Source organism: Candoia aspera, chromosome 15, assembly GCF_035149785.1.
Source record: "Candoia aspera isolate rCanAsp1 chromosome 15, rCanAsp1.hap2, whole genome shotgun sequence".
NCBI lineage: Eukaryota > Metazoa > Chordata > Lepidosauria > Squamata > Boidae > Candoia > Candoia aspera.
This window is the reverse complement of record NC_086167.1, coordinates 2,720,734-2,735,000: the sequence shown is the minus strand read 5'-3', so window position 1 is coordinate 2,735,000 and position 14,267 is coordinate 2,720,734. Positions and strand designations below refer to the sequence as shown.

The following is a 14,267-nucleotide window of genomic DNA, read 5'->3' as shown; positions in this document are numbered from 1 at the left end:
AAATGAATTGCTGCCTCATTGGCACATGGCCACCTGCCAAAGGCCTGCCACAAAGTTTATGAGGGTGGAATGTCTTTCTGGTGGGAGCAACTAGCACTGAGTTCACATAAACACTAAACAACAGGGGAGCTTGAATACAACCCTGTTTCATGCCTCAACAGACTGGGATGTTCTATCGCATTGGACACTGGCATTTTTATTGTGCTATTCTGCTCTAGAAAATAAAAAAATTAATTAACAGCAATCTATACCCTGTGCCAATAATTTAACATAATGTCTGCAGGATTTTGTCAAAAAAGACAAAATGTTAGCCGTGACAGGGTGATTGAAGCTCTTATTTTTTATGTGCATCTTGAAAAACACACAGAGCTGCCATCTGGACTTTTTTGACCACCCTGCAGACACCCCTCATAATATCTAAGTTTGCCTTGCTTTTTTTAGGGCTCTGTCGTGCATATAGTTTATGGAGCATCTCTTTGCAACTCTTTAAAGCAGCTGCTTCCCTTTCCCATTGTTGAGGGGCCCTCTACAGCTGACCTCTCCTGGAAAAAGGCCTGCTTGATTTAAGGAGTTGCCAAGAGGTGCCACGTGATTCCCCCCGCCTTTCTAATTCTTTATGGCCTTTGAATCCAGAAGCACTGCAATGCCTTCCTGTTTACTGGAAAATTACAGTGGGTAATTTCCAGGCTGGTCTCTCTCTATATCCAGATCAGAGCAAACATACACGCCACCCAATTCAGCTTGCAAAAATAGAGTTTGATGGTGGTTTATTAAAAATCAGCAAACATCAAAAAAAGTTAACTGGCAAAAACAAGACAAAAGGAAAACAAAGGGAGACATAAACGACAGGCAAGAATCTACATTACTGTACCCGTATTGATCTATCAAAAGGCACAGAACTTTCCAGAACCACTAGAAGCCATACTGTGGATAATCACCATGGGCAATCCCAAAGGGAGTGTCCTTTAGATATTCCATCTTGAACCTTTCTACTATATAAATGCAGCAGAATAGAAACAGAAAGTAGGACACCAGGTGATCCCTGCTCTATTCTGCACCATGAAAGACACAATTTGGGGAATGGCAATGAGGATGCCATCTATAAATTGCACGCATTCAGTTCACTTTTTACTTGTTCTGAATTATTTTTTAAGTTTGTCCCCATCTCTACCTCACCATGTCTGCACATTGAGCATAATATACCCCTCAATCAATATGCTGGGTTAGTAACATGCTGGCTATAAAATGTACAACCCTCACATGGGGGAGAGAATTTCTCAAGGCCCTTCTAGACATTTCACCAGAAATCCACCAATGACAAAGTCTTGACTGGTCCCATGAACACACCCATCTGGAAGGGGGAGAGAGTGGAATAAAACTTACTACACACCATGGCTCTGAGGTGGATTAATGAGGAAAAACTGGTCATTTTGCATTATACAAAGGAAAGATTTAAAACCTAGGGTGAGTGAGGAGACAAAACTAACATGGGATCAAAGGAACCCTTAGGGTAGCCAAGACATTCTGTCAGTGTAAACAGCCATTAAGAACTGGGCTATTTTCAAGCACAGCTTCATAGCCATGCAGGCTATAAATCTGCTTCTTCTTTGGGCAATTCTCAGATTTCAGGCCGGCCCTGCAGAGAGATCCTCTAAGTGACCCAGACTCATACTTTAGAGGGGACAAAACACACCTTTCACCAGCGGGGCGCCATAGTGAGGACACTTATGACCCATAGCATAAAAATCTCCGTTTTCTTTCACCAGCAGAGCCTTCCCACAGCCCAGATCGACTTCTCGCATCCTAGGGAGAACAAGAATGAGCGTTACCCAGCTTTTAAATGACTTTTCCGCGCTGACCTGAGTTTGCAAGAAGCCTAGCGGAACAAGAACGGAGCATAATGGGGCACACGTGGAAGGGAGTGGGCTGAAGCGAGAGGCCAGAGCTGGCCAGCCAATCTCAGCCAACTTCCCACAGTCCTGCTGTGCAGGATGGGCAACAGGGATGTCCCACAGACCAAGGAAACTGGATCCCCTGCTCTGGGATGGGTATGGCTTGTGGGCAACCCGGAGGACCAGATGCCACAGCTCTTTCGACCAACAAGGTTTCCAAATCGGAGGCAACAGCTCATGCCCAGAATGACATTATGCAAGTTTGCTGGTCAGAAATAGCAAGTGGGCCTTCTGGCAATCTTGCAAGAAACGGAGGAATCATGGCCTGTATGCAGCCCCCTCCTCCTGGAGGGGGGGTGTTTTTTGTTCATGTGCCCCACAGGGTCCCCAAAGGGTCATATTTTGCCAGCACTCCGCCCCCACCCCAAAAAAGGCTCTTGCAATTTTCAACATATTCCAGGAACTTTGTCAAGCCTCTGATTAACTTGGCCTAACTATTAAAAGTACTAAAAAGTTAAATGTGTTAAAAAGGCGCAAATGCGGGACACTGCCCCTTGGGGATGTGACACCACAGCCCCACTGCTGTGTTGTAGTGACAGCGGGGGGGGGGGCAGGAGGAAGAGGGTCTCGGCTTGATTCCTGACATAGCTTTGGAGTTCACCTTCTGGGGTTCACGCTGTCTCAAGCTAAACCTACCTCACAGGGCTGTTGTGGGGATAAAATGAGGGGGGAGTGTCCTGTCTGTGTTCCCAAAAGAAAAATGGAGTTATGACAGTGCGCAGCTATCCCGTCCCTGGGGGGTGGGGCTACGAGGTTTGGACTCCTCTCTCCCCTTTGGACATTGATTGGACATCACTCCTGGAGTTCAAAGCAACCTTTTGGGGGGAGACATGCAGCGTCTCCTGGCCAAAGGGGTCTCTCATCTATTTTATGCCCCCCCCCATTTTGGTTAGGATCTTAAGATCTCAAGAAAAAGCTGTGGGCCACTGACTGTCCGTTGTCCAGGTCCTTCACGTGGCAAACAGAGGCCTCCACCATGTCCTTCATGTGCCGGTAGGGGTTGAGGGGGACCGGGTGCTCCTCCAGCTGGTAGTGCCGCGAGGTGCCATTCGCCTTGTAAACGATGGGGCTGGCCTTCCCGTTGGGCGACGTCTCCTCTTTGACCCGCTCTTTCTCTGGCAGCACCACCTCAATCTTCACTTCCACTGCAGGAGCAAACAGACCCCTGAACGGTAAGGAACAGGTGAGCATCCTCGGGGCCCTCAGTTCGGGGGCCCCCCTGGAACAGGTCCAGCTGCCTTCGGCGGAATATTTGGAAACCATGCAAAATGGGCAAAAAACCAGCAGCGATTCCCACACACACAAACACACACACTATCGCGTTCAGATGGTCCTCGCTTAACGAACACAATTGGGATTGGAATTTCAGTTGCTAAATGAAGTGGTCATAAGTGAATCTGACCCAATTTTATGACTTTTCACAGCAGTCATTAAGTGAAACCATGGGTGTTAAGCAAACCACATGGTTGTTAGGCAAATCACACAGTTCTTCATTGATTTCGCTTGCCCGAAGCCAGCTGGGAAGGTTGAAAATGGCAATCATGTGACCACGTGATGCTGCAATGGTTGTAAATGTGAACTGGTCGCCAAGTGCACAAATTGTGATCACATGACCATGGGGACACAGCATCAGTCGTAAGTGTGAGGACCGGTCATAAGTCAAGTTTTTCAGCACTGTTGTAAGTCCAAGCTGTCACTAAATGAATGGTTGTTAAGCAAGGACTACCTGTACATCTATCGCACTGTTTCTCAACCTCAGCAACTTAAGCTGTGTGGACTTCAGTTCCCAGAATTCCCCAGCCAGCATGTTTTGTCACACTTGCCATAAGATCAGAGATATATTTGGGCTGCTGTCAGGGCAGCATCTCAGGGACATTGCCTAATGTCAAAAGGCTGGTTAGTTAGAAGGTGGGAGACTGCCAGGAATTCCCAGGGTGACAGCTAGGCTGAAAAACTGAAGAATTTAAAAAAAAACCTCAGAAAAAAGCAACACAGCAAAAGTCAGCTCTAGCTTTATGCAGAACACTGAGAATTTTTGAAGTTTTTTTAAGTTACTAGCCTTAAGATTGCATAGGAAAACCTGAGCAGCAGTGAGCTGGTGAGAGGTCTGGCAGTCAGAGGTGAGCTCATCTCTGTGGCATCGCCCTAATTAACTTCCATTTATTCTCTGTAGCCTCTTGGAATTGCTCCCCGTTCCCTTCCAAGCCTACTTGATGGTCTTCCATCCAGATGCTTGTTTCTACGGCCTCCTGTTATGAACCCTTTAGCCTCACGCTGCCATAAATCTCTTGACAGATCCAACAGATACGGCGTTCTCCTTCTTCAGGAAGTCCAAGGAACGCTCTGAGACAAGCCAGCTGGGAACCGAACCTGGGTCAAACCGGGCAACGCTGATGAACCACCTGCTGCTGCAGACCTTCTCGAGCATCTGTACACCTCAGAAAAGATGGAGGTAGCTGGGCTGGGCCTTTTCCAAAGTGGGGGGCAGCAGGGGCTCTTCTTCCTAGCAAGCCATGGGGAAATCACACCCTTTGAGCCAGCTTGCCTGCCTAGAAGGCCACTTCTCACTGGCTAGGTTCACACAACACTGCAGATCAAGCTAGTTGCGGGGGGTGGGGGGGGGATTTCTGGTCCAAAAGCTGTGGGAAACCCAACAATTGCCTTGGCATGTTGTGGGAAAGCTGTATCATGCTTTCTTTCTTTGGGCTCAGCAGCTGAATACAGCGTGTTAACCCACATTTAAGGCAGTGTTTCTCAACCTCAGCAACAAAAAAGATGAGTGGACTCCAACTCCCAGAACTCCCCAGCCAGCACGCTGGCGGCATGGTGGTGTCCAACATCTTGACCTTTTTGACCCCTTTCCTGTGTCCCCCCTGAATGGGGGCATTTATGGTGTAGAAAACACGGGAGGGGAAATCTTGCTGCCTTTGTTTTCCTGCATCTTGTCCTGTTGGTGAAACAGTAATGGGTGCCCCGGTGCATCTGCTGCAGAGCCGCCTTCTCTTCTGAGCTCTGATGCAGTTTGTCTTCTCCACAGCCACTGATGCCTGGTGGCTGCTCCAAATTACAAGGACGGTGTTTATTCATTTGAAGCAATTTGCATCCTGCCTGGGGAGACACCCAAGTTGACTTCCCATCAGCTGCACATCAATAAATCAGTAAGGAAACAACAATAAAGCCTTCAGAAGCTGGCAGCGTGATGCTCCACACCTGCCAGGAGCACCGATCACACCTGTCAAAAGCGGTTGTCAAATGCCAGGAAAGGAATCAGCTTAATTTTGCCCGAAAGAGCCCCAAGCAGGGAACCGGCCCAGCGTTCCTCAGGCAGCCTGGAAGTCTGGGAGAGGCAGAATCGTTTCATCTTTCCTTATTACTCTTGACAGAGCTTTCGGGGGGGGGGAGGGGAGGTGTCAGCAGGGGGTCAAAAAAAGCAGGATGGCATGAGTGTTGGTGATGTACATTTTACGTAATGTGCCTAAAAAAGGGCAGGGTCTTGACTGCATAATTGGTAGCACCATCTTGACTTTTTTGACCCCTCCCTGCAGACACCCCTACAGTTTTCTCAGAGAAATGTGTTTGCAAATCAAGAGGGCTTGCCAAACCCCAAACAGAGAGACTTTCCCCATTAAAGTGTCTTGATTTGTATTATCAGTGTTAATTGGTAAATTAGTCAGTGTACTGATTAAAGAATGAAGCCAGTTTTAATGAATAAGGGAATGATATTGGATGATAAATATGGAATGATGGTCTTTCCTTCAAACAATGACTTATTTTATAAATTTGCATGGTTTGGATGAAGCCCCACTGTTGGAGGCATTTATGCTACTGAGATTATCACAATACACAAAATTTGGACTTTAATCAAGCAATTGATTATTAATTAATGTTATAAATTAATGTAAATTTTTAAAAAATCAACGGGCAGCCCTAATTATCAGCCTCAGATCCTATCATTCTCTAGTGATTGACTCTTCATTCCGTCCATTCGTTGTTTCCAACCGGGATGGACTTATATTTACCGAGCTCATTCCGTCTACTTTTTTTAAACACTGGCAAAGTGGCTTCAGCTGTTTTCCACTCCTCAGGAACATCCTCAGTACTCCAAGAGTTATTAAAAATCAGTCTCAGGGGCGCAGACAGCTCCTCAGCCAAGTCTTTTAAAACGCTTACGGGCAAGTTATTCGGTCCTGCAGATTTAAAAATGATCAACTTTAGTAGATGCTGTTTAACCTCTCTATGCCGGGAATATCACACACATGGATGCGAGTTGCCCAGCCTTTTTCTCCAACTCAGAATATTTTCGTTCTTCAGTGCATCGTGAAGGAAATAAGCAGAGCCCTGCTGCATCAGATCGAAGGGCAGGATCTTCACACTCACTTTAGAGCACACACAGTAGAACACGCACACACACACAGGCACACGGTGTCACGACAATAGGTGTACAAACTAGCTAATGGAATGGATCATGATCAAAGGGCCAGATTTCTCTACCCTCCAGGAATAAAGTCTATTCGTTAATTGCCTTCATCATGAAAATGAGGGCCACGTTGTGTATTATCCATCTATCTGCTCTTCATTTACATGAGAAGACTATGTGCACACCTGCAGACGTGACTTTATGGGCGGGAAGCAACCTCCATGTTCCCCTGTGGGCTTCCTCTCTTATGAAATGACCACCAGGGTGGGTGTGGAGGAAGGAAAGAGACGTGTCCACACCTTGCCCAACCCACCTGCTTCTTTGTTACATAGTTACAAAAACTATTGTAATTAAAATTCTTAATAAAAATTATATCCCCCCCCAAAAAGGCCAAGATGGAAATCCCAACAGTGCGATCAAAGCTTCTACCCTTTTAAGTTTGGCACGTGCATGTGCAACAGACATAAAAATGCACCATCATAGCCACCATCTCGACAGATGCCCCGCGGTGGGTGGAAATGCCACCCTCCCGTTGCGTTAGGGGGTCCACCGATGAGTGCACTGTTGGAAGACTTGAAAAAACAGGCCAGGGATAGACTTTCATGGAGGAAATCTGTCTATGAGGTCGCCAGGAGTCGAAAGCGACTTGATGGCGCATCATCGAATCAATAATCCTTATGTTAGCTGGAATCACTTGGCTCCTGCAAACACAGCTGTGGGAGTCTGCACCGTACTTTGTTTTTCTCACAGAAATTCAAATGTTCCAGAAGTACAGAATAAACATCCTTAATAAAGGTGGTCCAATCTTGTGGAGCGGAGGGAATCGCAAGTGAAGTTCCATTATGAATGGAGGCACTGAGAGCTGTCAGTCTTAGGATTTAGAAGAGAATAAAAGACGTGCAACGAACATATTGCTGGTATCTGCAGCAAGGCAGAAAGGCTACGGCACAAAAAGAACTTGGGCTCGCAAGAGAAGCCAAATGCAGCCAAAAAGGCTTTTGAAATTACGTCAGTCAGTCGTAAGAGGACGGAAAGGGAGGGGTTGGGCCATGCCTAGAAGGAGACGGTAGGATGGGGAGAGGGCAGAGCGCCTCCACTCCTAGTCCACTTGGCTCTTCTCCCCAGAAGGGAAGTGGGCTCAAATGGACCAAAGCAGAACAACGGAAAGAAGGAAGGAGTGTCAGCCCCAGGAAAGTGGAGGTGATCAGGGAGCCCCTGGCTGCCACCAGTTAGTTTAATGGGCGCTGAACGAATGCAGACTGAGTACAGGAGTGAGGGACCGGTGCCAGAGGCATGCACTGAGGTGGCCTGGTCATACAGAGAGAATGCACGACCATCACACTGCAAACTCAGCAAGTGAGCAAAGAGTGGACGGCTCAGCAGGAGGGGGAGAACCAGGAAGCCAAGGCTTGCGGGGAGTTGGTGGGATGCTCAAAACGAAGTGGAGTTTAAAGAACAAAAGGTGGTGTCTGAATTGGTAGGTGGGCGTGGTGGAAGCAAGGTTGCATGGATCAAAAGTTATGGAGAAATATAGGGAATGACGTTTCCCTTTCTCTTTCTTATCTCGTGTCCTTAATTTCTTTGCTTTCCTGTTTCTTACTCCTCCTCTGCAGGTGGCAGAAGCCCAAAGGGGTGTGTGTGGGTATGCGTGGCCAGCATATTCACTGATGCTGGATCGTGCTGTGGAACAAGGACTATCGTCCTTTCAAATAAGTCGCACAGAAAGTATTCCGTAATTTCTGCATCTATCGAAGGTGAACAGGGAAGGCAGAAAAAGATACTGGTTCAAAACTATTCCGAAACTCCAGAGTAATGATTTGTCTTTTTAAGCGTGGCCCTCAGGGTGTGAAACACTTGCACACCTGCTCAGAGCCACACAGGTATTTAGAGGAAAGAACGAGGAGATGGCTATGGACGGCGTGATGGCCATTCTGCACCAATGCCAGCCCCTGACCACGGCCCTCCCCAACCAGAGGGGCCAAGCTAGAACTGCTGACGCAGGAGGCCCAGGACCCGCAGAAGGGCGGGTGGGCGGGCATCGTTCTGCATCACAGCGGAACATCCTAGTACGAAGAAGACCCTGTCTGAAGAAGGCCCAGTTCGATAAGTAAATTGGCCTGGACCGACCTTGAGTTTAATATTAATGAAGGGGCAGAGTAACTCTGCACTGCATAAAATGCAGTCCTGCCATCAGCAGAGGGGAGGCCCCTGTCCAGAGGAGCAGGCGATAATCACCCATTGATCGTTCATTGATTCATTTATCATTACATCCATACTCTTCCATTCTGCTCCTATAAACCCTCAAGGCAGCTTATAATACTGTTGCTGATTTAGACCAGGCATTAAGCTATCATCAGGGGTGTCCACAGGGTGTGGTCAAAAAAGTCAAGTTGGCAGCCATGGCGGTACAATTGAGGCTCTGCCTGTTCCTTATGTGTGTTGTGTGATGCACATAAAAAACAGGAGGAGCTTTGATCACACCATTGTGACTGCCATCTTGACTTTTTTGACCACAGCCTGTGACCTCTCCTGACTATATATTTTTTATTTGGTTTTGGGCTCAAATCACAGCTTGGCATCCTGTGTAGGCTCTGCTGATCATGGTTTAGTTCAAACACAAAACCTTAATTGGCATTAAAAGAACAGGAGATGCAAAACACATTGACGCAGGAAAGCCATACTCATTGAGAGATTTGTTGACATTTTCTTTTAAGTACTTCATCCAGGAATCTAGCAACGATTCTAGTAGTTTCAGGCACATCTCTCAGTACACATCGGCAGAATAATACAAAGTTTGGTGGACGTTTACTCTGCAAAGGTTTTAAAAATAATTCATAGCAAAGGGATTCAAATAAGTGGCAGTCAAAAATTACGTGGTGAATTGTATCAAGACTGCCACAAGAACAAAGCCTCCCATGAGTAGGGATATGTTTTTGGTTCTTCCAAAAAGTACCTCTGAAGGGAAAGAGTTTACTCTAGCCAAAGAGAAGGCCCTACGCTGAGATGGAGCCTCAGGATCATACAAATAATGCACCGTCTTACCCCATAGATTTTCTACACCCAACACAGCAGGCAAACAAACATGGGGATTAGCAGGTCTAAATTTATGATATTCTGAATCCAAAAATCGCTGTTTAATAGTTTAACAAGTTGACTAGCTAGGACTCAGATGATGCGTGGACCCAGATGACAAGACGGTAGTGCATCAGCCTTTGCGCCATCAGCCTGGCAGGGTGTCTGCCAGAACTGAAAGTGCTCAGCTGGTGGAGCTGGAGTTTGCTCTGAAGGGTTAGCATTTTCAGCAGGACAAAAAAAGTGAATGTACTCCCCCTTTGATCAGACTTGGATACCTTCTTGGCAGGTTTTCCTTCTGACCCCCAAAGACCCCTGGCCCCACCCAGGCCGGTTAAGATCAGAAGATTGCAAGAGCTGCGTTGGCAGAATTAAAAGCTGGGAACAGAGAGAGATTTCACACTTTCCTAAAGACTCACTGACTCTGCAGTTTTTAGTCCACGAGGCAATTTGTAAGAGTCATAAACATAAGGGTTTTTACATTGTTTTTAAACAAAACTGCACGGGCGCTTGGAATGAATGATTACTGCATCGCAAGTTTGTAATGATTAGCATTTAAATGACACTTTGAAGTAATAAAAGCTAATGGAACTTTTCCATTAATCCTGTGAAGTAAGCAATTTTATTACGTCTCATGTTACTCCTCTTTTTATTCTCTTCGGAGTTTGGCAACAGCGTAAGTGAGGTTCTCATAAGATAGACGGGCCCGATTGCTCAAGAAAGCAGATTCAGCCAGACTCCAACGAGGACCTGATGGAGGCGAAACTGGGAGGGCATTTGCCTCTGAAAGGCGCGTCTAGCTCAAGCGTCAGTCTGGTGCGCTGGGAACCACTACCAGAAAGTCTGCAGATCAAATTCAGGTTGTCTTCCTGACAACAACAAAGCAGGGATTCGGCAGAATCCTCGGTGTCTCCCCTCCTGGCCCACCCAGTCTCCTCCTCTGGAGATGAGACTTCTGCTCTGTTCAGACTCATCTCCCCCACTGAGTTCCCCCAGTCTTAAGGATTCAGCCATAAACCTGAGAAAATTGAGGAGGGTGGGAATGGCGGAGGAGAGTCAACCAGATTCCCCAGGACATGTGGAGCATTTGCTCAACCCCCTTAACCTGGTCACTGAAGAAACCCATTTTCAGGGTTGGGGTGATACACGGAACCTTAAATCCATACAGTTTACACACTTTCATGATATACATAAACCAGAAGCCATTTGCTTAGCGCTTGTCAAGCAAAGCGTCTCGAGAGAGGATCTGGGGTTCCTGGGGAGTTGGTGGACTCTGGTGAAGACGACAGGGCTCCTCACAGTGTGAAGGCACGTGTGGGGTGGGACCTGCCCCATCTGGCTCCTTCAGGCAGCCAGAGTAAGGGTGAAGGGTTTGGGAGACTGAGGAAGGGGGGGTGCTCCCCCACTTGAAGAGGCTGTCTCTCAATCCAGCCAGACTAAACAACTTCCGCCTGGTCTCCAGCGGTAGTGGGTTCCAGCTGATTTTAAGGAGAATTTAAGCCTTGGCACTCTCCCAAGTCACAGCCCTTTCTAGAACAGGAAGCTTTAGCAACAGCCACTCATGCTCTTCACAGTTGGACTACCGCAACGTACTCTTTGGGGGACTGCCTTTGAAGACTCTTTGGAAACTGAAGTTGGTGCAAAGCACAGCTGTATTGGTTACTGATTTATTTCCAGGTAGAGTTTAAGGTGCTGGTTATTACCTGTAAAACCCTACATGGCTTAGCTCCAAGCTACTGACAAGATCTCCTCCCAAGGTGATCTACCTTTTCTGTTGTCAGCCCTCCCAGGCAGACCAGACAGGAAGCACGACCAGACGAGCTACTTCTACTTTGTTGCAAGGCTGCATTGACAGAATCCTGCAAGTCTGCAAGCCCAGATCTCCTGCCCTCCCTATTTACCGCCTAACCAGTTAGGGCGGGTCCTTCCTAAGCTTCTTTCTCTGGCCATTACCCCGTCTTCCAAGGTCACCCCCACATTCTCTCACACCTGTTCATGAAGGGATTCTCTTGGCTCCCCTCCAAGAGATGAGGGATGGACCCTTTTCCCCTTTGAAATTCATATGCCCCGCCCCCACAATCATTTGGGCATCATGAATATGGCCTTTTTAAAATGCTTATAGATACTCTGCTATTTCTTGTTTGATATTATCATGCACAGGTATTTTTATATCATGATGATTATTTTCACTTAATGTGTTTTTATTTGGATGCTAACCACCAGGAGTTTTTGGAGCTGGGTAAGATATAAGTGTTAGCAAATAAATAGATGGGTAAAAAATAATTAACTAAACAAGCTGGATTTATGCAATAAGCCAAGACATGCAAAAACATCTAATCCAGGTTAAAACTAAATAAGCTTAGCAGAATCTGGAACAGGTTCAGAGAAGGGCAAAAAGGGTGATTGGGGTCTAAAAGTCAGTCCTACAAGGAGCTGCGACTGTGGAGCCCCGAGAAGACTGAAGGGGGGTCAGAGGGCCCTCTTCAAATGCCTGGCAGGAGGCCACCCAGAAGTCCTCTCTCCCACTCCAGAGCACAGGACAAGGAAGGTTGAAGCTACAGGAAGACAGGTTCCAGCTGAATGGCAGAAAAATGTCCTAACCAAGTAGTTGGTCAGCAGGACCAATATTGGGGAGAGTGGGGGGCTCTCCTTCTCTGGATGGGCTTGAGTGGAGGCTGGAGAGCCACCAGTCAGGGACTGGCTTCCGTAGCCTACGTGGACTCCTAAACCGCTCAGATCCCGTGATTCAGTCTACATGCAACAGATTCGCAGAGAAATTCCTTTGCCTAATCTTGCTATAAACGCTTGGAAAATGCCTCCTGCTTTGGTCCACCACCAAGGTTTCCCTGCGCTGACATTCAGTTCCAGTTGAGGCCCCGATGCCAACCTCTAAAACAGGCTTTATTTCCCCCCATCTTTGCCCCCCCTTTCCCAAGAGATCTGATCTCCCGACTGCTTCTCCAGGAAGAGTCCACTGCTTTTAAGGTTACTCCCCAGGGTCTTCCAGGAAGGGTTCTTAATCTTGTACTAAAGAATTATGCTTGCATGAAATGAAGTTTCCAGGGGATTAGCCGTTCGCTTTAGTAATCCTGCCACGTTAAAATTCCCCGCTGACTCTCTTGGTAGAAAAGCCTCCTGCGTGCCTGACCTACTTTAATCACGGCTCTGCACAAAAGAGGCAGCAGAGCCAGAAAGCTTTGGAGGAACAGCCCACCTGGTTTGGGTTTGGAGAAACACCCTCCCATGGCGAGTCCTGCAGCGGGAGCTGTCCAGCGAGGGACGGGGCGAGGGAGGACGCGGCACCTTCAGCCCGGCCTCTCGATGGCAGGGACCTCCAGGCCAGCCCGCGAGTGACGGGAGCTGGGAAAAGTCACCGTGGTGGCTGCTGCAGAACGGCTTTCTGCAAAACCGGGCCCCTCATCGCTGCTTTGCTCATGACACGGCTTCCTTGGTGGCCTGCATGGGATGAAAAACACCACGAGTGATAACACCGGAAGGCTCACCTCTTTTTCTAACAGCCTGGATTTTCTGCCTGCAGAATCGTCACACCGTGAAATGGTTTCCAATGTCCTGCAGAAATTAGTGCCTCTGGTCTCCTAAAGGCGGCCTCCATAACCCGCCAGCTTCCCCAAATGCCTCCCCAGCCACCGGCCAGGCTCCCAGGACAAGGAGCGAGGGCAACGCGGCTGGCCCTGCAGTCGAGGGCAGCACCCAGGCAACTTTCTCCAGCCCCAAGATAGGGGCTGCCCTCCTTAGGACTTGGAAGGGAGACCCCAGGGATGGAGGCCAAACTGGGAAGTCAAACCAACATCCCAGACATGGCCAATGATGGGGCCCTTCCATGGTGCTGCCAAGACATCACAATTTGGAGAAGAGAGGCTTTCCTTGGACTTCGTGGCACACCCAGGGCCGCAACTGGGGTCTGTGTCACCCGGGGCAAACGTGGATTCTGCACCCATTTTGGCGCCCCCCCCCCCAGCGCTCGTTTTGGCTCCCCACCAGTGCGGCGCCTGGGGCACATGCCCCAGTTGCCCCCCCCCTAGTTGCGGCCCTGGGCACACCTAGAAAGAACCAGGTGGAGAAAGTTATTAAGCTGCTTGCTGCTTTCCAAAGGTGTTTGTGGAGGGGGGGACACCGAAGGCAAAAAGCAAACGAGGGCTGGCGCTCCAGCCATGCAGTCATGGATGCCCTCTTGACGTTTAAACCCGCAGGTGTCCCTGGGAGAAATCAGGAAGACATGTTTGAGACGATCCAGAAATGAATGGCCTTCTCCATTTCTTCTGAAGTTGTGGCCTTATTTATTGTTTTCTGTGAAACATTCATGTGAAAATAGCTGTCCTGCAGGAGGGAAGAGTGACAGACTTGTCCAAGTGTGGGGAATCCCCATCTCTTCTCGGGGAAGGAATCCAACTAAGACAGCCACCCAGATTCAGAGCTTGGTCCTCAGAGAGCTTTTCTCCCCACAGAAATAACATCTGTGGGAAAATGCCATCCAGAAAGAGACCCCAGCCAGGGCAAAGGACAAGCTCTTGTCCCCATTACCATCACGGTGACACTTCACCTCCTCTGTTGCTGCCCCGCATCACAGAAAAAAATCAGTCGTCACTTGTCAGCAGCATCATTATTGTTAGACCTAATCTGCTCCCCCTCCAGGGTTGAATGTTACCAGGGTGTCCACAGGGTATGGTCCAAAAACTCAAGGTGGTGGCCACAATGGTGCAATTGGAGCTCCTTCCATTTGAAGTGTGTTGTGATGCACATAAAAATGGTCAGAGCTTCAATTGCATCACCAAGGCTGCCATTTTGACATTTTTTAACATAGCCTG

The 14,267-nt window shown here is 48.1% G+C and overlaps 1 protein-coding gene across 1 annotated transcript in view; it reads right to left on the bottom strand.

Moving 5' to 3' along the window:
* Positions 1-12,885, bottom strand: part of AIFM3 (apoptosis inducing factor mitochondria associated 3) — a 38,302-nt gene extending 25,417 nt beyond the window's left edge. Inside the window, exons 1-4 of the mRNA XM_063315635.1 lie at positions 12,656-12,885; positions 5,972-6,139; positions 2,884-3,097; positions 1,694-1,803 (exon numbers count right to left, since the gene is read on the bottom strand). Of these exons, the coding sequence (XP_063171705.1) occupies positions 1,694-1,803; positions 2,884-3,097; positions 5,972-6,139; positions 12,656-12,686 (523 nt within the window). The 5' untranslated portion in view covers positions 12,687-12,885. The remainder of the gene's footprint in view (positions 1-1,693; positions 1,804-2,883; positions 3,098-5,971; positions 6,140-12,655) is intronic.
* Positions 12,886-14,267: the final 1,382 nt, after the last annotated feature.